The following is a 21,833-nucleotide window of genomic DNA, read 5'->3' on the forward strand; positions in this document are numbered from 1 at the left end:
AAAGAGGGGCCCACTGAAGCATTTTGAATTCAGATACCATCCTCAGATTTACCCTAATTATTCTGGCCACAATGTAGAGACTAGATTGGAGAAGTATTATTGGAAACATGGAGACCCTTACTATTCCTTTTAACTTTTTTTTTATTTTTTGGTAACAGTTGACATTTGATATTATATTTGTTTCTGGTGTACAGCATAATGGTTAGATATTTATAAAACATATGCAGTGATCTCCCCTGAGAAGTCTAGATCCCACCTGACACCACAGTGCAGACCACTACTGTTGCTATAATTTTGCTGGGAGGTGATGGTGGCCTCAACCAATACTATGAAATGAAGAGATATAATGAATCAAGGGACAGCTGAAGTGATCACTGCATATGGGAAACGAGTAAAGCCTACACCCATGTGTCTGGCTTGGGCAACTAGATGGAGAGTGGTGATGCCCTTGCTGAAATGGAAAACAGCGGGTTGTTGTCAGATGGGAATGGGGGGCAGGGACGGGGGCAGGAGAGGGGTTGAGGGGTGAGGTATTCAGTTGTGGGCGTAAAATTCCATGTGTTTGAGTTACCTGCCTGGTGGGACATCCTCATGTGAATGGTCCATTGGATATGAGTCTGAAAGTCAAAGGAAACCTCTTGGTGACTGAGAGGAAGCTGTGGAAATTTACAAAACCCTTAATGATGCAGCTTAAGACTGTGAAGAAATTACTACAATGAAAATTTAGTAAACTATATTTTTGTTGCCTGAGTTTGTCTCTAAATCATAAAAGTCATTTACATGTCATCTGAGTGCCTTTGATGATACTAGAAATTTTTAGTTTAACTGGGTTTTACCAGTTAGCTTAATTTTAAATAAAATGGAATAGCAGGCACCTTATGGAGAGGATTAAGTTGTAAAGGAAAAATTATATTTTCAAATACCTTACGATGCCCCAGATACAATATATAGATATACTATCTCAGTAAGTCCAACATAGCTCTTTTTTTTTTTACTTTATCATTGGAATGTGTGGCTGGTTCTTTAATTAAGCCACAGATGAAGAAGATGGTTTACATTTAGTGCTATATTGTGTTGTCTTTAAAAAAAATAACTTACCTTTAAGCATAAGAATTACACTCAACACAGTGAGGCTCACACTGCAAGCGCAAGAGCGTGATGAAGGAAAAGCAGGCAAACGTCTCAGCTCACCCTCGGTCTGAGTACGTGCTCATCCATGTATTGACGCTGATGGGCAGAATCCCTCAATAGCAATGCAACCCCGCAATGGTAATCGTGGTACTCTCTCATTTTCTGAAAGCATAGAGTTAAATTTATAATTGTAGGCAAGCATGATCTAACTACCCCATATCTGTAAAAAGTTTTCATCTGTCACTTAAGAGAAAGGGGACGGATAATGATTTCTGAGCTTTTTATAGCCTAAAGCTAGAATGAGTGCAACCACAAACATATCCGAGAATACTCAAAGTATGTTTTATAATTTAAAAGTCATGGGAAAGAAAGTTAATTTGAATTAATATTTCCAAAGAGTATTCACCAATGAAACACACACTTTTGTCTCTGAGAACAGGAGTCAGTAAATAGAAAGCCAACCAATATCAAGTTTGGGGAGCCTAAAGGACATGCAATTACTAGGGTCCAGAAGCAAGTAAAAGAAGGTAAACATATAATATGAAGGACCTGAAAGACACCAGAAATTGAGGAGAAACAAAAGGACTGGGTTGCGGGGAAGCTTAACAAGTTGGATCAAGATGCAAGCTAACAGAGTCCCAAGATGACTTGGTTTGAGGCAAAGCATGTGTTTCCTGACAAATTCCAGATGCTGGGGCAGGCCCAGGTTTCAGGAGTGGGCCATCCTAAGGCTACAGTGAAGATAGGTGAATACACTTAGCTGGGAAGAGGATAATTGCTCATTCCATTGAGCCCTGACCACCAACCAGGCACAGATCCAAGCATTTAACACACAACTTCTCACTTAATTCAACAAAACCCTATGAGATGACTATTATTCCCATTTTACACCAAGGTGAGTAATGGAAGGCCCCTTGCCCCAGGTCATACATTAAGAGTGAAACAAACACCAGAAACTAATTTCAGGAGCACACCACGCATACGACTGTTATTTAATATTAGAGGGAAAAATCTGTGCTTCAGGAAAAATGATGCACTTTTTAGATAAGCACTCCAATGCTGACTTTATGTGGGCTTTGCACCTTTCCTTGCCTTTGAGCTACTTTGCAATTTTGTAATTTGTAGAAAGCTGATAGTAATGACAATAACTCTTGTCTCTAGACATGTATGTAAATTCTGGCTAGTGGAGTTTCAACTGTCTTCCCTAGATCACCAGGGAAGAAGCCAGGTTTGTCTCTATTTGCACATTCTTTTCAACATTCCTGCTCTATAAATGTTTCTATTCTTCGGATTGTCTTCTGAACTAATTGAAACATCTTGCCTGTTCCCCCCTCTTGATGTTTTAAAATCTTTAACATTCTCTCTCTCTCTCTCCACACATGCATATATGTGTGTGTATATATGCACATATATACACATATCATGATTTGACCATTTTAAAATATCCTTTAACAATATTTGTTAAAGCAAATTATATTAGTGTCTAACCTGCCATTTGGTTTTTTATCTTCACTGTTTTATATACAAATGCAGTAACTCAAATTGTCATTACAAACTTGTAAAAAATGAAGAAATACCTTAAGTAGAAATTGAAGTTTTCCTGCAATCCCAGCTCCTTGTGGATAATTGCTGTGGGCAGTTTGATACATAGTCAGGTATTTGTCTAGGCATGCACTATGATTTTTCTGTGTAAAATGTTTTCCTATTTTCTTAACAAAAAAATGCCATCTACTATGACGTTTTGCAACCTGCTTTTCTCCCAACTTAGTAAGTAGCTATTCATATTGATCTGCCTCTTTCCTAACAGCTTCACAATAGACTGCAATGTGACTGTGGGTTTTTTTCAATTAATCCCTTACTAATGAAATTTCAATTTTTTTTTCTCTATTACAAATAGTGCTACAGCGACGATCCTGGTACATCCATCTTGATAGATATCTCCTTTTTATAACTAAGTACGTCCATAAGCTCTATTAATATTTTCAAGCATGTCATTTATAATTCCTAAAGTCTGTGCTTCAAGGTCTAGCAAATTTTCTCCACTGTGGGGTACATTGGTTTCCTGATGCTTTGGGACCCTTGAATGATGCTGATGGAGAACCCCCGCTGAATGTGATGTAATGGAGGCTAAGATGATAAGCACAATCTCAACAGGCAAGCTGATTTTATGTGGAAAAAATAAGAAAATTTTCAAAGCCTTAACCAAGCGAGAAATTGTGCATAACCCTGTTGAAATAGATGCCATTAATTAGAACATGCTAATAAGAGAGTAGAAGTATGGTATAGATTATCATTGGTATAATATTTCAGTTCCAGGTCATCTACAATAGTTCAGTTCTAGGTGATTTTAATGGTAGGAAATAACATTGTGTTGAAACAAGCCAGAGTTTTATGTATAACCATTTTAATGAATGCACAGTGCTAGATATTGCATTCACCAAAATATTAAATGAGGTAAGAGAGAGAGAGAGCCCAGAACAGTCTCAGACACCTGTAAACTCACCACAAGTGTTGGCTTTTTGAAATGGGGTATTATAATGATAAAGGCTGTGATTCTCTAGCTGCACCTGAGTTCACATTTTGACTTCATGGCCATGGGCAAAAGTCACTTGACTTTCTGTTCCTCAATCTCTAATCTGTAAAATAAATGGATAATAATAGTGTGTCTCCTTAAGTCCTCCTGTAGGAATTTAATGAGTAAATGTATGTAAAGGGCTTTGAACAGAGTAATTGTTATTGAGTCCTTACTATATTCTATCCTGGGGAAGTACAATTATCAAGACAAAAATTCTTGCCCTCACCTAGGTTACTGCAGTCTAATTCTAAAGATTTACAATTTAGTGTAACTGAGTAGAATAGTGTAATTAAGGGATACAGTGAAAACATTTGAGATGGGCCCTAGTTTTGAAGAATACAGGCATACCTCCCTTTGTTGCACTTTGTTTTACTGTGCTTCACAAGTGTTGTGTTTTTCACAAAGCAAAGGCAAGACACTCCACCAGCAAAATGATTACAACTCACTTTATTACAATATTCATTTTATTAAAGTGGTCTGGAACAAATCCACAGCATCTTCAAGGTATGCCTGTATAAGTATCCTCGTGGCAGAAATAACTAAGCTAACACTTGAACAGGGAGTGAAGAGGAAGAGCCTTTTATATGAGCATGAGAAAGCCAATCTCTTTTAGGTACATTTCAGAACTGCAAAGAGTTTGATAGGCTGGGTCATAGAGTGGTACTGTAACCAAGCAAACAGGGCCCATCCACGTGTCATCTTGATACGCAACCCAGCAATCAGTGTTGAAGGAAACAGGTTTTTATTTACAGGATCCCAACCTTGGGGGTGCTGAGAAGACTCTTCCTCAGAGCCCTGTTCTCCCACGAGATCCAGGACTTCCCTTGCTACCCCCCCCCCCAAGACTATAAGCCAAAACCATGCCCAGAAGTTCCTCATATCCTGTGGTTTCAAAATCAGCATCCTCTTACAGCAGCTCGCTCCTTCAGGATCTGGGGTACATTGTCCTCAGCCTCCATGTAGTTTTTCAGTAAAATGTGCTGTGTTACACTGGATCATGTTGGAGTCCAGGGAGGCACACGTCCCAACAGGGTGGCTTCTCTAAATGACCTTCAGAGAAGCAGAAGTCTACGTTCCCGGTCACAGTTCAGTTTCAGAGCATCTCCTGTGAATCTGTGCTTGGTTAGGCAGGTTCCCGCACAGCTTCATCAGCTCTCTACTTATACCCTTTCCTCAGCCCCCATGGCTGCCTTCCTCATTACCCCAGGCCGCATGGCAGAATTCTCACTCCAGGCCTGCATGGCTTCCACCTTACACACTAGCCCTCATGGCAGACCGCTTCACTATGAATTGCACAGCTGCTTGCTGCTTCCTCTCTCAGACCTCATGGCCAAATCTCCCTACTTCATGCCTCCTTCCTCATGGCTGCCTCTCCTCTCTCAGCCCACCCTTACTTTAAAATGCTTGGAACTTCCTACATGACCTCCTATCTGGCCCCTCCTATAATGTGCTACTTATGTCAGTTCCCCCATATCTTTTATCTTCTTTTGGTTGCCATCTTTAGTCAGGGCAAGACTTCCCCATGACACAGAGAGATCCAGGGTGGGCAGTCATGTCCCCTGGCTATGTCACGAGGCACTAGACACTCTCAGAACCACAAGCTCCTTTTGCCCTAGGCAGCAGTCCACTTCCGTTCAGGAAGGACACGGCTATCAACTTGTCATTGTTAGAAAAAGTATCTTAACTGCCATATCATCTGCTCCCCCTTCCCCCAACTCTGGGCTGTGGGGAATTTCTCCTATATTCTGGGACCCCCGCTTTGCACCCCATTATCATATGTAGGGTCATAAGGGGACAAGATGCTAAAGTGATGAGTAGAGATCTGATGATACAGCCTTGGCTACCATACAAAAGAGTTTGGACTTTATCCTGAGGCCAGAGGATAGACATTGAAAATTTTATACAGAGAAATTGCACAACTGGATTCAAGTATTAAAAAGGATAAATATGATTAAAAGAGTAATAACGTGATACATTTGGTTATTCAGAAGGCAGAATGGACAGGAACTGCTGGCTGACTGCCTTAGCAAGGTAGTGTGGCTCTTCCGACCCAGACTGATGGGCTACACATTTAGGCTCTTTCACTTACTATGTAATCTTAGGCAAGTCACTTCAATTCTCTGCACCTCAGACTCTACATTTGTAAGGTAGTTTAAGTGTTAACTAACTGTACTTTACAGGCTTATCAAAGGAATTAAGTGACATCACGTACACAAAGTGCATAGCACAATGTATTTAGTATTAATATTAGATATATAAAAATATATATAAAGTAACAGACTATTATTTAAAAAAAAATCAAGCAATGCAGTTCAGTGGCCAGTCTTTAGACTTGAGTTTATATCCCTGCTCTGCCATCTGACTAGCTGTGTGACCTTGAGAAAGTTACTTAACTTTCTTATGCCTGAGTTTTAGTATTTGTAAAATAATGAAGATAATAGCACCTCTCTCATAACATTGTAGTAAGGAAGGAGCAAAATAATTCAGATACAGTACTAGAACGTTACTTCATTTAAACAAATAGTATTTATTGAGTATATGTGCCAGGCACAATTCTAGGCCCTGAGAATAGACAAAAGTAGTAAATAAAAACAGGTCAAATTAGAATTAAACCTGCTCTCATGAAGCTTAATTGTAATGAATGTCTGGTACATGAAAGTGTGTCATGTATTTATTTCCATTACAAAGCATTCTCTCAAGACAAGTTCTGTGGCCCTAATCTAAATTGTTTCTATAATTCTTATTGTAGAAGAGTAATTGTCCATAAATATAATGGTAATAGTTAGGACATAAAGACACAATCCAAGATAACTCAGACATTGGCAAGACTCTATATACTGAGACGGGGAAACACCAATTTGAAAAGAGGTCTGCTTCGAATGCATTACCACTCCCTTTTGCCCAGGAAAAGCTCCGAGAGTACCCCAGTACCTGCCTGAATCCTCCTGGGGCGTGCTTCTAGCCTGTTGCTTAAACCACGTTAAAACATTTGAGGAAGGGCTTGGAAGACAATAACTACTTCCATTTTATAAGAGAAGGTGTGCAAATACCCGAGAGATTCTAAATATATTTTATTAATTCAAATGCCTCTACTGTCAACAGTCTTGGGGGTTTGATTAACTGAACGTTTTAATGCAGTTCATGAACGGTGTAAAATAAAGACCTCATGATGCCAGGGGCAGCCTAAAAGAGCAAGGCCCTGGGATCCTCTGTTGCTAAGGCAACAGACTCCGCGCCAGCCCAAAGAGGGAACCTGAAAACTCGGATACCCAAGAGGGTAGTCACCTTCTGTGTACACGGTTCATTGTTCTGTTTTTTACGGTGGTAAATAGGCAAGGAATACAACGGACGGAGATGCTGAATGCGTCGCCTCTGTTTTCGGTAGAGGGCGCTATAAAAGCCAAGTTCTCACCAAAATAGAAACCCCCTTTCGCACCTCACCGCCGAGGAGGCGCCTCCAATTTCTTTCCCCCATCTCAGCCTTACTTCTGGGCCAGAAAAGCCCCGCCTCCCCAGGGGTGGGACTAGCCCACCTCCCAAGAGCTTCTCGCGATCTTTGGGAGGAGGGCGCGCTACGTAACTACCGGCCACGACCCTTCAGCTCTTCGGCGATTGGCCCATGTCCACGGCCTGCTGCGTGACTTCCCGTCCGGTTCCTGGGCTTGCACGTGTGTTTAGGCCTGAAGACGCCGCTGAGAGCTGGCCCTTGACGGCAGCTCGGAGGTAGCGTGTCACCACCCGAGGGACTCGGAGAGTGTAGTCGCTGCTCTTCGGTGTGAGCGCCGTGCGGCTGCAACATGGTGAGCGAGCCCGGCTTCCTAGGGGGCGGGGCCCTCTGGGTGTGCTGAGCCGGTGTCTCTGGTGTCAGTAGTCCCTGCACCCTGGGCCTGGGCGGGCTGGTCCGAAGGTGCAGGGAGGCGGTTCGCGGCGCAGGGCCCGGGTGTGGGTCATAGCCACCAGCTCGGTCATACCTTGAAGTTTAGAGCGTGTTTCCCATGGCCAAGAGTCTTCCTGGGGAATGGAAATCAGAGAACGTCCTCCCCTTTACCCCAAGGGGTCCGAAAACCTGTGTGACATAGAACACAAACCTACCACCCTGTGATTTCACGGGGTCGGGCGGAGAGGGCGGTTTCTGTCCATCAGTTTACTCTGGGGAGGGGAACTTGGAGAGGGAGGTTCTGCCCAAAGTAAGGCGACTTACTCAACTGGGATGATGCTTTCTCATTTTAGAAAATCAAGGTTGGGTACTGAAATAAAAATATAGAAATGAATGATGAGTCTTATTAACTTCAGCTGTTGTGTTGTCGTTTCACGTACTAGTTAAGACATGAAGTGTGTACCCTGCTTGCAGCTGCCTTCCCCAGATTTTCTTGTGGCAGGCTCGTTGTCATTCTGGGCCGACCTGTCGGGGACCTTCTCTGAGCACCCAATTTAAGTAACTCTTCATCTGCATGTCATCATGTTTTATTTTCTTTATGTGAAATCATTTTTCTTGGTAATTTGCTTATCAAAAGAGGAATGGGGGCTTGTCTGACTTCCCAATGCTGGGTCCCCAGCACCCATAACAAGGTCTGCCTACAGAGTAGGTGCCAATAAATGGTTATTGGAGGAAGGTAAGTATACATTTTAGAGAACATAGTTGATATTGCCTGCCCTAGACGTGTAAGTTTCAAAAAAAAATCTATTCATCCTTCACATAACTTACTGAAGGTGCCTATGTGGCCTATGGTTATTATTCACTGGTGTTTTGGTTCTGTTTTAATGGCTTGTTCTGATTCTCTCCTTTGAAGCCTCACAGGAAGAAAAAGCCCTTTATAGAAAAGAAGAAAGCTGTGTCTTTTCACCTGGTCCATCGGAGCCAGCGAGATCCTTTGGCGGCAGACGAGACTGCACCGCAGAGAGTTCTGCTGCCTACCCAGAAAGTAGGTGCTGATCTTTAGCCAGTAAGTTTGTAGTTGGGCTGTTGGTAATTTTTTAGCTAGCTGCTATTCTCAGATAACTGATCTTCAGGGAAACAAAGTCTGTGACTTAATTTTTAGCAAATGTGCTGGTTTTTACATTGTGCATATTTATTTTTATTAAGAGGATAAAGCATCTTCATTTGAGATGTTTCAATAAGCAAATCCTGTAGAGTAATGGTAAATATTTAGTAAGCTGTCAGCTACAATACTGCATGATATTACTTAGGGCCCAGCCAAGTATTCACTATCTGCTTTCCCTGACATCCTTTCATTTCATAACCATGAACTGTATTTTGCCTCCTTGTCACTCATCTCATGCAGCGTAAAACATTGGGACTCCTTTTAGCTTTAGAAGATGCCAGGGAGCCTTTAAAAGGTTGATTTAGTGATTATCAGTCAGTGTATTTGTTAAGTGTGGGTGATGTAAAAAGAAGTGTTGGGGAACATTGGGCCTGTTCAGCTTTAAAGTAAAGTCTGTGTTGTACATTGAGAAGTGTCTCTGCATATAAAAGTACAAGAAATTGTACTTAATCTTTCAGGAACTCCTAGACTCTTTCCCTAATCATCTAAGTACATGATAAAACAAGTTGCTGTGTGTTTTTATGTTTCTTGGCTTGAATTGTTGCACAGAAATGTCTAGTGAAAGGAGGAATTGTTTCATTACATTTTAATTTTATGTGGCACACTGGTTAACAAGTTTTCTGCTTCCTGGATTTGTCAAAACTTCGTTGTCTCATTCCTATCAGCCAAAATGTCCATGTGGTATCTATCTCCTGTTCTGAAAGCTGTGCCCATTAGAAGGTTCCGGTGCCTTAATCTGGAAGAGGTACTATTCCATTGTGTTTATTATTCTAGATAAATGATGAAGAGAGACGAGCAGAACAGAGGAAGTATGGAGTGTTCTTTGATGATGACTATGACTACCTGCAGCACCTGAAGGAACCATCTGGGCCCTCGGAGCTTATTCCCACAAGTACCGTCAGCGTACCCAACAGGAGAAATGAAAACGAAGAGACTTCAATAATTTCAGTAAGGCTTTTCAACAATTTACATGAGAGAGAGAGTGGGGACGTGGGTGAGTGAGGGGAAACGCCATTTTAAAGTCACCGAAACTGTTTGGGGCTAGAAATGGCGTCAATCTGAAGAGCACAAAGGCAGGCCATGCCCTCACCGAAAGTGGTGTGTGTCTGTGTGTGTACACAGATGTGCAGTCAGCAGATAGGAGGGCATCTCTTTCCTGGTGGCAGTTAAAAGTGACAGCTATTGACAGGGTTAGAACTTTTGATGGGTGTGGTGATGTTAGATAGCACTTTAATAGTTTATCTTTTAAATGCAATTGAGCCCCAGCTGGTGTGGCTCAGTGGATTGAACGCTGGTGTGCGAACCAAAGGGTTGCTGGTTCAATTCCTAGTCAGGGCACGTGCCTGGGTGGCAGGCCAGGTCCCCAGCAGGGGGTATGCAGAATGCGACCACACATTGATTTTTCTCTCCCTCTCTTCCCCTCTCTAAAAATAAACAAATAAACTCTTTTTTAAAAAATAAATACAATTGAGAGCACATATTTATGTGAAATTAGTGCTACCAATTTGAGTTTTTTTCCTCCTATTTACATTAAGGATACCCTCATTGCATGGCTTTGTTGGCTTGTTTTTATTTCATATTAGCATACATCTCTCTGTGAAACTTTTATATCACCGGAACTTTAAAAAGAAGAATCCCCTTATTAGGTATTAACAAAAAAAGAAGAGATTTTCAAAGGGGAGAGGGACACCAATTTTTTTCCTTCTCATTCTGTAATTCTGTCATGGTCTGAGCACTTTTTCCCTCAGGGGAGATGTGATCATAGCTCCTTCATTCTGTAGCCTCTTGCTTAAAGAGTCCGAAGGATTAGATTTCAGGGCAGCACCCCAAAGAAAGAGGGGACAACTGCAGCTGTTCGCCCGCCCCTTAGGTCACGGCTCTCTCGTAAGGCTGCACACCCTGCATGTGCAAATCCAGGGCTGCTTAAGCAGTACCAGTGTTTGCACTGCCTTTCTGCAGTGCCGTACTTTCTGTTCTAACTTAGGACTTCTTCAAGATTTCTAGTTTATTCATTTCTGCTAAACCAGAAACCTGTAAACCAGCTTACCTTCTTCTTCCCCAGGGCTGTTGGATAAATAATAGGGTACTTACTGACTTCCTTCTACAAAGCACTGAGTGAGGAGGGAGCGTCCAGTAGTGGCTCAAGTTCTCTGTCTAATGGAGAAAAGTTCCAACATTATTCTGGATGACTCTATTGACAACTACAGGATTAGCTTTTATTCCCTATTTCATGTTGTATTAAAGTAACCACCATCTAATTGGCTTTTTAATAGAGTAAAGCTCTTAAATGGACACTTCAGTAATGTTTGCAAGGTTAAGTGCATGTTTAAAAACAAAATTGCCATTGATTTTCTGTAGCACAATGTAAAAAAATAGATGAGTCCCATGTGCTCTTTTTAACCTTAAAGTAATTTGTAACCAGCCACCAAAATTGAGTAAACTAGAAATCTTGAAGAAGCCCTAATAACAGAAAGTAAGGCATTGCAGAAAGGCAGTACAAAAGATCGGTACTGCGTCAGCCACCCCTGATTTTCACATGTCTGCTGCGGTAGAAAGCAGCTGGGCAAACTCCCTGTGCGGGGCGGGCAAAAGGAGGCTTACAGCTGTGAGTGCGTGAAACAGTTTATTCTCAAGTTGATTTATTCTTGTAGTGTTTTGGCTTATTATTTTGTGTCCTTACTTACGATTTATCTTTCTGGTAATGGCTGTAATTTAACCTCCTTTTGCCCACCGCTGTATGTAGGAATCACTGCAACCAATAAAAAGAATTCCACTCCTGTTTTTAATCACTACCTAAACTCTAATTATGGATATGGTTCTTTGACTGTTTCTCAAGATTTGAAAACAGTCTCCAAAGGTAAATTCACTAAAAAACAAGGTGATCCTCCCTTTTTTGAAACCCCTAAATTTCAGGAATAAATAATCACAGAGAGTATCTTTTTAAAAGACCACATATGTATTTTGCTGCACTTTTTAAAAATTAGTAATGTAATATGCCAAAAGTCATTAAATTGTGCACTTTAAATGGGTGGGTTGCATGGTATGTGAATTATATCTAGTAAGTCGGTCTTGTACAGAAGTACTCTGCGCAGAAGGCCAGATCTCTGCCACAGAGAAACTGAGTGTGGAAGCCATGCCAGCCCGCTAGGTGTGCGCTGCTGTGTGCAGCTGTGCTCAGGGCTCCTCGGAGGCTCCCGGTGCAGCGCGCCGACCTCGAGCCAGGCACCGCGTGCGTCTCAGCTCGTGCTGCTGCTCAGCTCAGGACTGAGTAGATGGTGAGGTGCTTGGAGACAGAAAACATGCGGTGGTCACCCTCCCGTTATTAACCTTTTGGTCGAAAAGATGGATTAAAACATAATGACTAGTCAGAAACTAAGCGCCGGCATCACTCTAGTCTTCTCCTCCTTCACACGGCGTCCTGCCCTGTGTGTCTCCGTGTTCATACAGCCTTCTTGTAAGAACAGGCCAGTCTTTGGATTAGGGCTCACCATACTCCATTATCACCTCGCCTTAACTAATTTTACCTGCAAGGAGTCTGTTTCCAAGTAAGGTCACATTCTGAGCTTCTGGGTAGGCATGAACTTTGGAGTAACACATTTGAACTGTATAGTAGTCCAGAGGTATTGCTAAGTAAACCTAACCATTTGTGTACTTTCTTTGTCAAGAGCACCGGAATTAAGCTGCCTTCTTCAGTGTTTGCATCAGAGTTTGAGGAAGACGTTGGATTGTTAAATAAAGCAGCTCCTGTTTCAGGTGTGTATAATTTCTTTACCCCTCCAGGTGGATAGAGCCATGTTTTACAAAAAGAAACACATGGGTGGGCAAAAGTAGGTTTATAGTTCTCAGTATGCGGAACAGTTATTCTTGCATTTTTATTTATCAATTATTGTATTGCTTATTGTATTGCAACTGTAAACCTGCTTTTGCCCACCACTGTATAGTAACACAGAGTTTTTCTGTTCCTGATAGTGTTGAAACAAGTGAGATGGTCTGAATTCAGATTAGAGATCATTAGGAAGGGATGCATGTGATCAGTGCTCTTTTCTTTCATTACCATCAAATTCCTAGCTTTGAAGTCCCAGTTGGGAGATGTAGCTGGGAAAATTATTTTTGGTGATCTAGTGGGGGAATTTTAACCTTGGCCTAACCTCTTACAAAGGGAACAGTGATATTCAATTACCCTTACATACATATAGTATAATCTTGAAACTACTTAATTTGTTAGCTTTTGAAAGTTCTCCGAAGAGCATGGAAGTATTTTACAGAAGTCCCATTTACCCATCTATTCCAAATACACTGAAAAATTGCCATGTTTCTTGGTTGGTTTGTAATACCAACATTGTACTTTAGAACAAGCACAGAAGTCCACAGAAGTGATGTTTGGTATTTTCTTCTAAATTGCCTTGATTTTTTTTCAATGATTAATATTTTTATTGAGATACAGTTGACATAATAGCATTCCACTAATTTCAGATATACAACATAATAATTTGATATTTGTATATATTGTGAAGTGATTACCACAATAAGTCTAGTTAACATCACCACCACACATAGTTAACGGAATTTTTTTCTTGTGATGAGAGCTTTTTTTTACTTTAATTTTTTATTTTTCAGTTACAGTTGGCATACAGTATTATATTAGTTTCAGGTATATAACCCAGTGATTGGGTCTTATATAACTTACTAAGTGATTACACCGATAGATCTAGTACCTATCTGACACCATACATAGTGATTGCAATACTATTATATTCCCTTGGCTGTACTTTGCATCCCCATAGCTATTCTGTAACTACCGATTTGTACTTTTTCACCCCCTGACCCTCTCCATCTTTCACTCAGTCCCTCAACACTTGCCATGTAGCATTAATTTATTAATCTACCCTACTGATTTTTGAGTTGCCACTATTTGACAGTGTCTTGGGTTAAACCAATATAAAGCATAATCCCTGACCACAGCGAATTTGCCATCAGTTGGTAAAGGTAGACAATAAATGTGAAATCACGATTACAATACAAATGAACAAATGGTGGAACACCAAATAAGCCTTGGGGTGTTGGGCAAGGCATCCCAGAGGAAATCATTCTAAGGTGATTTCTTAGGTATACGTTAAGCAGACAGACAAAGGGTGGGGTGGTGAAGAGAGGACACTCTGGGCAGAGGAAACTGCAAAAGTAAAACAGCATGGATGTAGGTAATGCACGCATGTCGCGTGCCTAAAATAAAGGGTAAGGGTTACTGTGAAATGTGGCTGGAGAATCAGTAGCCACATTCTGAGGAGTGCTGGAAGCCATGTCAGTTTACAAGTTTGAACTCAGAGCTTTCTCTTGAACTCTGTAGTGTTTTACTTATAGAAGAACATAGCTGAAGAAACAAGTTGCAATTTAGTAAAATCTCACAGTCTGAAAAGACAAAGTTCAATAGGCTAAACATTGTTGAGTGACTTCTTATAGATGAGCGTTATTTCTAACAGGTGAATTTAAAGTCCAGTTTCTTCCTGCAGGTCAATGCTTTGAATTTTGCTAGGTAGAGAGTTTAATATTGTAGATCTGTAATGGAAGGGGTTTTTTTCCCCTTTTTTATTTTCTTGCATTCATCCATCTCTGTTTCCCTCTGTAGACTGAATTTCTTAGAGTTCTTAATCATTGTTTTATGCTTTGGTGTACTATAGGAACTCAGATTATGTTAAGTTAAAGGACTGATGATTTCTTAGGAATTACAACTTAATTTTTGTTTCTTATGCAGGACCTCGGCTGGATTTTGATCCTGACATTGTTGCAGCTCTTGATGATGATTTTGACTTTGATAATCCAGATAACCTGCTTGAAGATGATTTTATTCTTCAGGCTAATCAACCAACAGAAGAGGAAGAGGGAATGGATATACAGTATGTGTGGTTTATTTCAAAGCAGGATAACCTGACTGCCGCTGGTTTAATAGGATAGAAACCATAGAATGTTACATTTGAAAAGGATCTCAGGACTTGAGTCTGAGAATTCTGTATTTCAGAGCAGACAGTGTGAGACTACAGTTCTTTACAAACCATCAGTAGGTGGGGCTAAAGTCTAAGATGCCTGATTGCTAGTTCATTATATTTCCAGTCATGCCAGACTGGTCAAGCAGTACAGCTGTTCCACCTAAACAAGACTCCTCCCTGAAACCTCTCAAATTTTATTTGTGTAAAGTCATTTGGTTCTGTTGTTTTTCAAGTTGTTTTGACAGAGCATTTATGACTCTGACTCTAGGAAACCTGAGGTTGAAGATGGCAGCGAGTGGGAAGACGTGTATGATGAGAAGGCAGGAGGCAGCGATGGCAGGGACTGTGACTCCGTAGGCTCGTTGTCGGATGAGGCTGCATCAGCCCCGGGAACGCCTCTCGGGGCCCTAGAAAATCACTTGTTCTGGGAAGAGGAAACGAAAAGTCGCTTTACTGACTATTCTATGACATCCTCAGTCATGAGGAGAAATGAACAGCTGACCCTACATGACGAAAGATTTGAGAAGGTAAGGTCCCCAATTAAGGATCTTTTACTGCTTTTAATATATGATACTGGAACCCAAAGCTAGAACGTTGCAGCTTCAGAAACAGTCTGTAACTTTTATTAAAACAGACCCCCTTTAATTTTGGAACGAATGCACATAGGTCAGAAGATGGCTCATCAGAACTCCTGACTTTCCTCTTAGAATGCTGACATTTTGATTCCAAACCTCTTCAATCACAATCCCCAAGATTATGCTACTTCCTCAAGCCTTAGCCTGAGCATAAACAACATTCCATTTCTTTCAGTTTTTTGTATGTGTGTGTTTTTGCTCACCAATATATCCCAAGGCCTCAAGTATTATCTGACATGTGGTCGGAGTTTTAACTTTGAACTGTTCAGTAAATGATTGATGGAGGAATGAATAAATGGCTTCCTAAGACAAAGATTCTAACTTTACTACATTTCGCTTAGTACTGGTTTCCATCCTTCCTCAACGAAATAGGCAAACTGTTACTGCAGTAACCTCAGTTCAGGAGTTACATCACCCTCTGCTTATTACTCTCTTACAAAGCCTGACAGTGTGACCAGCATTTGAATAATACAGAAAACATCATCTAAACTTAAAAGAAGTGAATTTGTATAGTAGTTTGCATGAGTAATGAATTCGAAAGTATCTGTAAACTATTCTGAGGTAAAGGTTTCTGCCTGGGGTTTTGCTCGCCAAGCAAAATGAAGTGACTGCCTTCCTCCAGTGTCACCTTCCACGGCATCCTGTTTGCAGCCTCGAAGTGCCGGCAGGGGGCGGGCGGGGCGGTGGAACGTCCTCCCGTCATACTCTTAGGGTGCCGAATCCCTGCTAATATTTTAATGGTAGTAGTGATCTCATGGGAGGAATAAAATTAATGTAAAAAAATAGCATTAAGTGCTATATTCTTACTGAATACATTCATCTTGGTATCTTTTCTCTTTATATTCAAGTTTTATGAGCAATATGATGATGATGAAATTGGAGCTCTGGATAATGCTGAATTGGAAGGTTCCATTCAAGTTGACAGCAATCGCTTAGAGGAAGTTTTGAACGACTACTATAAAGAGAAGGCAGAGAAGTACGGTGACTTTTCTTGGTTTGCCTCCTTTTTTCATTTTCAAATAAAGTCTAATTGTACATGTGAATCGAATATCACCCAGTCAGACTCCATATTAAGAAGATGGAACATGTTCCATAACCTTTGGCTCCATTTTAATGTTAAGAGTTCTGAAGGTGAACGTAACGATGGGCGGGAACATACTGAGAACCACGTTCCCTGTAACTTGTCCTAAGAGTAAAGATGGAAAACAGTTTGAGTGGGATGTCCAAGGTCACATTCCCCTTGAAAATGGGATGGTGTTTCTAGTCTCTTTGAAGAATTCTTTGACTTCTAAGTATATATACTCTTAATCTTTCTGATGTGCCAGGCGTTCTGAGAAGTAGAGATTTATGGCTTATAGAAAGATAAGAGTTTATCTGTCCAGCTGGATTAGTAGAAATTTCCAGCCAAGTATTTGGTGAATCAGCATCCACATTTGGTGATTTCTCTGAGAAAAACTAATGGGACGTTCACATGTGTGAGAAAAGTCTGATATCGCGTGGCAGCTATCATGATGCAGCTCTGCAGCAGGATAGGAGCTACATACTTTGAGTGAGTTATTTGAATACTTAAGAGGGACAGATGGGCTAATGCTTTTCACGGCTTTAAAAAGGATTATGTTTTAGGAAAGCAGCTATTTTGTTTAATGTGTTACATCATTGCAAAGATGCAGATATATTTTTCCCTTCCTGTCAGCAGAGTAAATGTCCAGAACCTGCTGGAAGGGAGAGGCAGGGCTAGATAAAGCTAATTTTGACAGGAAATGACAAACAGGACACTTGAGTATGTGGATTTGTAAAAATGCTGTTTACATCCATAGTTTCTGAAGTGCAGGTTTAGTAGCATACAGTATAATAATGGGTGGCGTTCTTTGTTTCCCCCTTATCTTCGGTTTTGAAAACTTGGCCAAAGTTGTGTGAAATTGAGTACTCTTGAACCATTCGAGGATCAGGACCTACCAGTGAATGAACTTGATGGGTCCGAGGAGGAAGAGATTGTCACTGTAGTTCTTGAAGAAGGCAAGGAGAAGTGGGATTGTGAATCCATTTGTAGTAAGTATCTTAGGGTCCATTTCACTGCTAAAAGTTTAACAGTAATTTTAAAGTATTAATAAGTACATACACTTTTTGAAAGGATATATATTTTGTGAAAATAATTTGGAAAAATATTTCTTAGTTATAAAGAATATAAAACTTTATAACAGACTTCAGTGTTAATTTGAACTTTAAAAACACTAAAGCTGGGAATACAGTAGGAACTCTTATTTTGCTGAGCTTGAAAGTGCACTTACTTGATACAGGATTTTTTTTTTCTTTTTTTTTTTTAGGTACATACTCAAATTTATATAACCATCCACAGCTTATCAAGTATGAACCAAAGGTAAGTTCTGATGCCCTGAGCTGTTTGAAACAGGCCGTGCAGGCCAGGAAGCATGCAGATTATTTCCTCACAGTGACTTTATCTCTGGTGACTACCAACACCACTAGGAAAAACAGCGATAATGTGTCATAAGTGAGCTGTTTTTTAATAGGAATGGGGAATAAGGCTAATGCCATTTTATCTTTATTTCAGCCCAAACAAATCCAAATATCTTCTAAAACAGGAATACCTCTCAATGTCTTACCTAAGAAAGGATTCACAGCAAAGCAAGTTGAACGCATGCAGATGATTAATGACAGCGATCTGCCCAAAGTGTCAGTGCAGCCACGCTCTAAAAATGAAAGCAGAGAAGATAAAAGAGCAAGAAAGCAAGCGATAAAAGAAGAGCGCAAGGTAAGAAAATACTTTTCTCAGACGAGAGATTTATAAAGAGCTGGTGGCAGGAAGGCATGGGAATGTTCTCTTGTAAAATTAGTCTGCATCAGTTTGAAGATTTGAATAACATGAATGTATTCTCGTGCAGGAACGGAGAGTAGAGAAGAAAGCTAACAAATTAGCCTTCAAACTGGAGAAAAGAAGGCAGGAAAAGGAGCTGCTGAACCTGAAGAAGAATGTTGAGGGTCTGAAGCTATGACAGCGGAACGTCTAGGGTAAGGCGCGCTCCCCTGGGGGCTCCTGACTGTGCTCAAGAGCGAGCGAGGGTCTCCAGGGAGACAGGACTGGCCTGCCATTTTCACTGGCATGGACTGAAAAGAAAACAGCACAGTACGTGTATTTATGCCAGCAAGTTTGTAAATATTGTAATATTTTAAAATTTAATATGATAAGCTTAGATTCGCTGTGAAATAAATGACTTTATGAAAGTGAAATGTATGGACAAATTAAATAAAAATGTCTTCATCATTTAAGTGGAATTGTTGTCTTTTTCATTTATTTGTATGGTTGTACCAATTGCCTTTTGCAGATGTTCTCAACTATTTCTTTGAAATCACTCCTTTTCAGTAGTTAAGTGGTTTAATTTGCTGTATGTAGAAAAGTGGCCCATTTAAACTAATTTTGAAATGCTGATTGGGAAGAGTTTTTCTGAGGAGTTTCCACTGGTAGGACGCTGGTGCAAAGGTTATTTCAAAAGGATGGGAAAACTGAATAGGTTGTTAGGCCTTAATTACTGGATAACTTGCTTTTGAAATTTAGGGACAATGAAGACAGGAAACAGAAGAAATAATCAAGAAAACTTCCGTGCCTTCAGTGAGTACCTGGCTCATAATAGGAAATAGTTAATTCCGTTTAAATTAGAAAGTTTGTCTTTTAAACATTATTTAATGCTTGGAACTATTTATACTTGGTTAAAATACATAATTGAAAACTCCCAGCTTTTTTAATGAGTTGGGTTTTTCTTTTTTTCCTTTACACATTTTCAGGGCTAAAGCAATGACACCATCACAATTGTTAATTGTTTGGTAAACTGTGACTTCCTTGCAGTAGACAAGTTGTTAGTAGTCAAGTTGTTCATGTGTCCATGACTAATATGTTATCTGGACTATTCTGGAACAGAAATCTGTGAGCACTGTTGGTCTGAGTTGGGAACAGAATGGCTAGGCCAGAACCATTTTTAGCAGGTGAGCTGTCTTCATCTGTGATTCGTTTGATTATGGCATTTCCAAAGTTGGAGTTTTCTCGTTCTCTATGTTACCAATTTTAAATCTAAGTAATCATTGCAGGAGTTTTAAAAGTTGTGAAGAACAGTAGCATCAGGTGCTCTACCAACATTGACAGAAAACACTTGGCTGAAGAGCTTGTCATTACAAGTGCTTTAAATACACACTCCCCAGCATTGTGGAACGCTGGAGAATATATTTAAATGCTAACCTGAAGAAAGGAGGGGTCGGATGGTTTATGATAGTATTGGGAATGTGTTAAATCCTAAAAGAAGGGACCATTATTTTGGTAGCTCTGTCAACTGAAGTTTCTCAAAACCCGCAAGAATCTTACAGACATGGAATGTTACTTTGACGTGGTGCTATTCAAATTTCACCTCAGGAGCTTGTCATTTTGCTGCACATTACCCAGAGGGTTTAAATTAGCACATCACATTTTTTGGAATTAAGAGAATGTGACTAAGCCACAAGTCTTGGTGAAACATTGTGCTTTAGGTCGGTTATCCTCCAGATTTAAAGATTTTTAACTTTATTCTTGGGATCAAATTCTTACACAATACTTTGATTTCTTTCATAACATTTTGGAATTTTTATGATTTGAGTCATCTACAAACAGTGGTTGGGAACCTAACATAAGCTCTGCACTAAATACTGGAAGTTCAGAGTGATCAAGGGGAGTGTGCCTGCAAGGCTGCATCAGCTGAAGGGGCCAGTGTGTGCAGCAAAAGGCAACTACCAATGCCAAGTCGCTGATAAAAGTATCACTTGAAATGGGACTCTGGATACTTGCTGTTCCCCCTGAAGTGCTCTTACTGCAAAGAAACGCCCCGAGTCGTACTCCGTTATCACCTTCCCATAAACTTGGCCCTGACCATGTGCTTTAAAGTAACACACACCTCCCTCCCCTGTATTCTTCATGCTCCTTCCTGCTTTATGTTTTTCATCTTACCTATTGGCATCTGAGAGATTTTTTCAGTCTCGCTAAAACTGGGGGCAGGGAATTTGTGTTACCACTTGATCCCCAGGGGCTAGAATGGTGCCTGGCTTTTGGTAAAGGATCAGTAAGTAGTATATAACATGAAGGGATAGCTGGGAAAGACTTTTCAGAGAAGAATTGCTTTAACTTAGAGGGCACAATGGGCAAGAGCCTTACTATTAGCAAGGAGAAAGAAGGGCAGGGGGCAAAGTGAGTTTTCTTGCTTTACCTTAAGGACTAAGCACCAACCACGAGTGGTATAAAGTCACTTTTTCATATATTTTAGAACTGTTATTTTACAAATCAAAACAAGTATCAAAAACAATGACCATTATTTTTATATGACCTGAGATAAACAATTGTATCCACACCTCCATTGTGATGTCATCAAATCACCTGAAGTGAAGGACAGGATTCTGTCTAGCATCTTGTAACTTTACTGTTACATTGTCAATACTTCAGTACTTGTGTTGCTTCTTCCTGTGTGTTGGCATTACTATGTTCTTCCTGTTTGTTTGTTCCAGATAACACAGGAGAAGGTAACAATTGTAATGGCCTCACATTTTAATTGTGAAACTTAGGGGAGAATTTATAGTGAACATGTACTATTCAAGTTAAGAAATAGAATATACAGGTCCCATGTGGGTCCATCCTCAATTTCATTCCACTCTTCTCTTATGTACTGTGTAGACTACCTCACTTATATGGTGTTCCCTAAACACAGTCTTTTGTTCCGTTTTGAACGCCTGAGAAGTGTAAATCTAGCTCTGTGAAGGCAATGTTTGCCACCATTTGATGAAGGCATCCTTGAGAAGGTGGGCACAATAGTCTCTGAGTCTGATGTCAGCTTCTAGAGTTTGCAAGAGCTCCATGTGGAGATGTTGATGAGCGAAGTGATAAGGGAACCCTAAGGAATAAAGGTCACCACAGTTGGAGCATCCTCATTCTCCTGTAGAAACATTGTGAAGGTTGTATGCTTGTTTATATTTTCTGCCTCTAAGATCACCTACCTCCATCTCTCAAGAGATCAATGTAGAACCTTCCCGTGGAGTGAAATGAGTATCCTCAGCTAATGGAGACATCAGAATGTGAAGTAGAGAGCAAGCATTTCATTGGGACATGCTCAAACAAGTCCAGCGTGGAACAATGGGAGCCAGATACATGAGGACCTAACTGTTCTCCACTTACAAAGACGCTGAATATCTTGGGGCATGACAGTTTTCAACATGTCTGTGTCTTCGATCACACACCTCCACCCTGGACTGCCAGCTTGCTTGTTCTAGTGCCTAGCTGTTATCCTGGGGGTTCCCTTCTCCCTCCCGTCTTGAATTGCCTGTTTGCTCACCTTGTGGAGCACGTCCTCTAGTAATTCTTGTAGGTTACACGGGATGTAAACTTTTTGAAACTTTGGCATGTCCGGAAATATATGTGTTCTACCTCCATACTTGATGGATGGTG

At 40.6% G+C, this 21,833-nt stretch overlaps 2 protein-coding genes across 2 annotated transcripts in view; both read left to right on the forward strand.

Annotated features, from left to right (window-relative positions):
• The first annotated feature begins 7,314 nt into the window (after positions 1-7,314).
• LTV1 (LTV1 ribosome biogenesis factor) lies at positions 7,315-18,613 on the forward strand. The gene is made up of 11 exons (XM_054568964.1): positions 7,315-7,506; positions 8,497-8,628; positions 9,523-9,696; positions 12,414-12,501; positions 14,498-14,639; positions 14,998-15,256; positions 16,213-16,340; positions 17,274-17,413; positions 17,689-17,741; positions 17,934-18,134; positions 18,265-18,613. Exons 1-11 carry the CDS (start codon positions 7,504-7,506, stop codon positions 18,373-18,375), a joined length of 1,431 nt encoding a protein of 476 aa, XP_054424939.1. The 5' UTR covers positions 7,315-7,503; the 3' UTR covers positions 18,376-18,613.
• A 719-nt stretch (positions 18,614-19,332) lies between these two features.
• ZC2HC1B (zinc finger C2HC-type containing 1B) overlaps positions 19,333-21,833 on the forward strand; it is a 34,162-nt gene continuing 31,661 nt past the window's right edge. The window contains exon 1 of the mRNA XM_054568966.1: positions 19,333-19,360. Coding sequence (XP_054424941.1) covers positions 19,333-19,360 — 28 coding nt within the window. The remainder of the gene's footprint in view (positions 19,361-21,833) is intronic.

Source organism: Pteronotus mesoamericanus, unplaced genomic scaffold, assembly GCF_021234165.1.
Source record: "Pteronotus mesoamericanus isolate MK-2021 breed Mesoamerican mustached bat unplaced genomic scaffold, CSHL_Meso_final contig_20, whole genome shotgun sequence".
In the NCBI taxonomy this organism is placed as follows: Eukaryota; Metazoa; Chordata; class Mammalia; order Chiroptera; family Mormoopidae; genus Pteronotus; species Pteronotus mesoamericanus.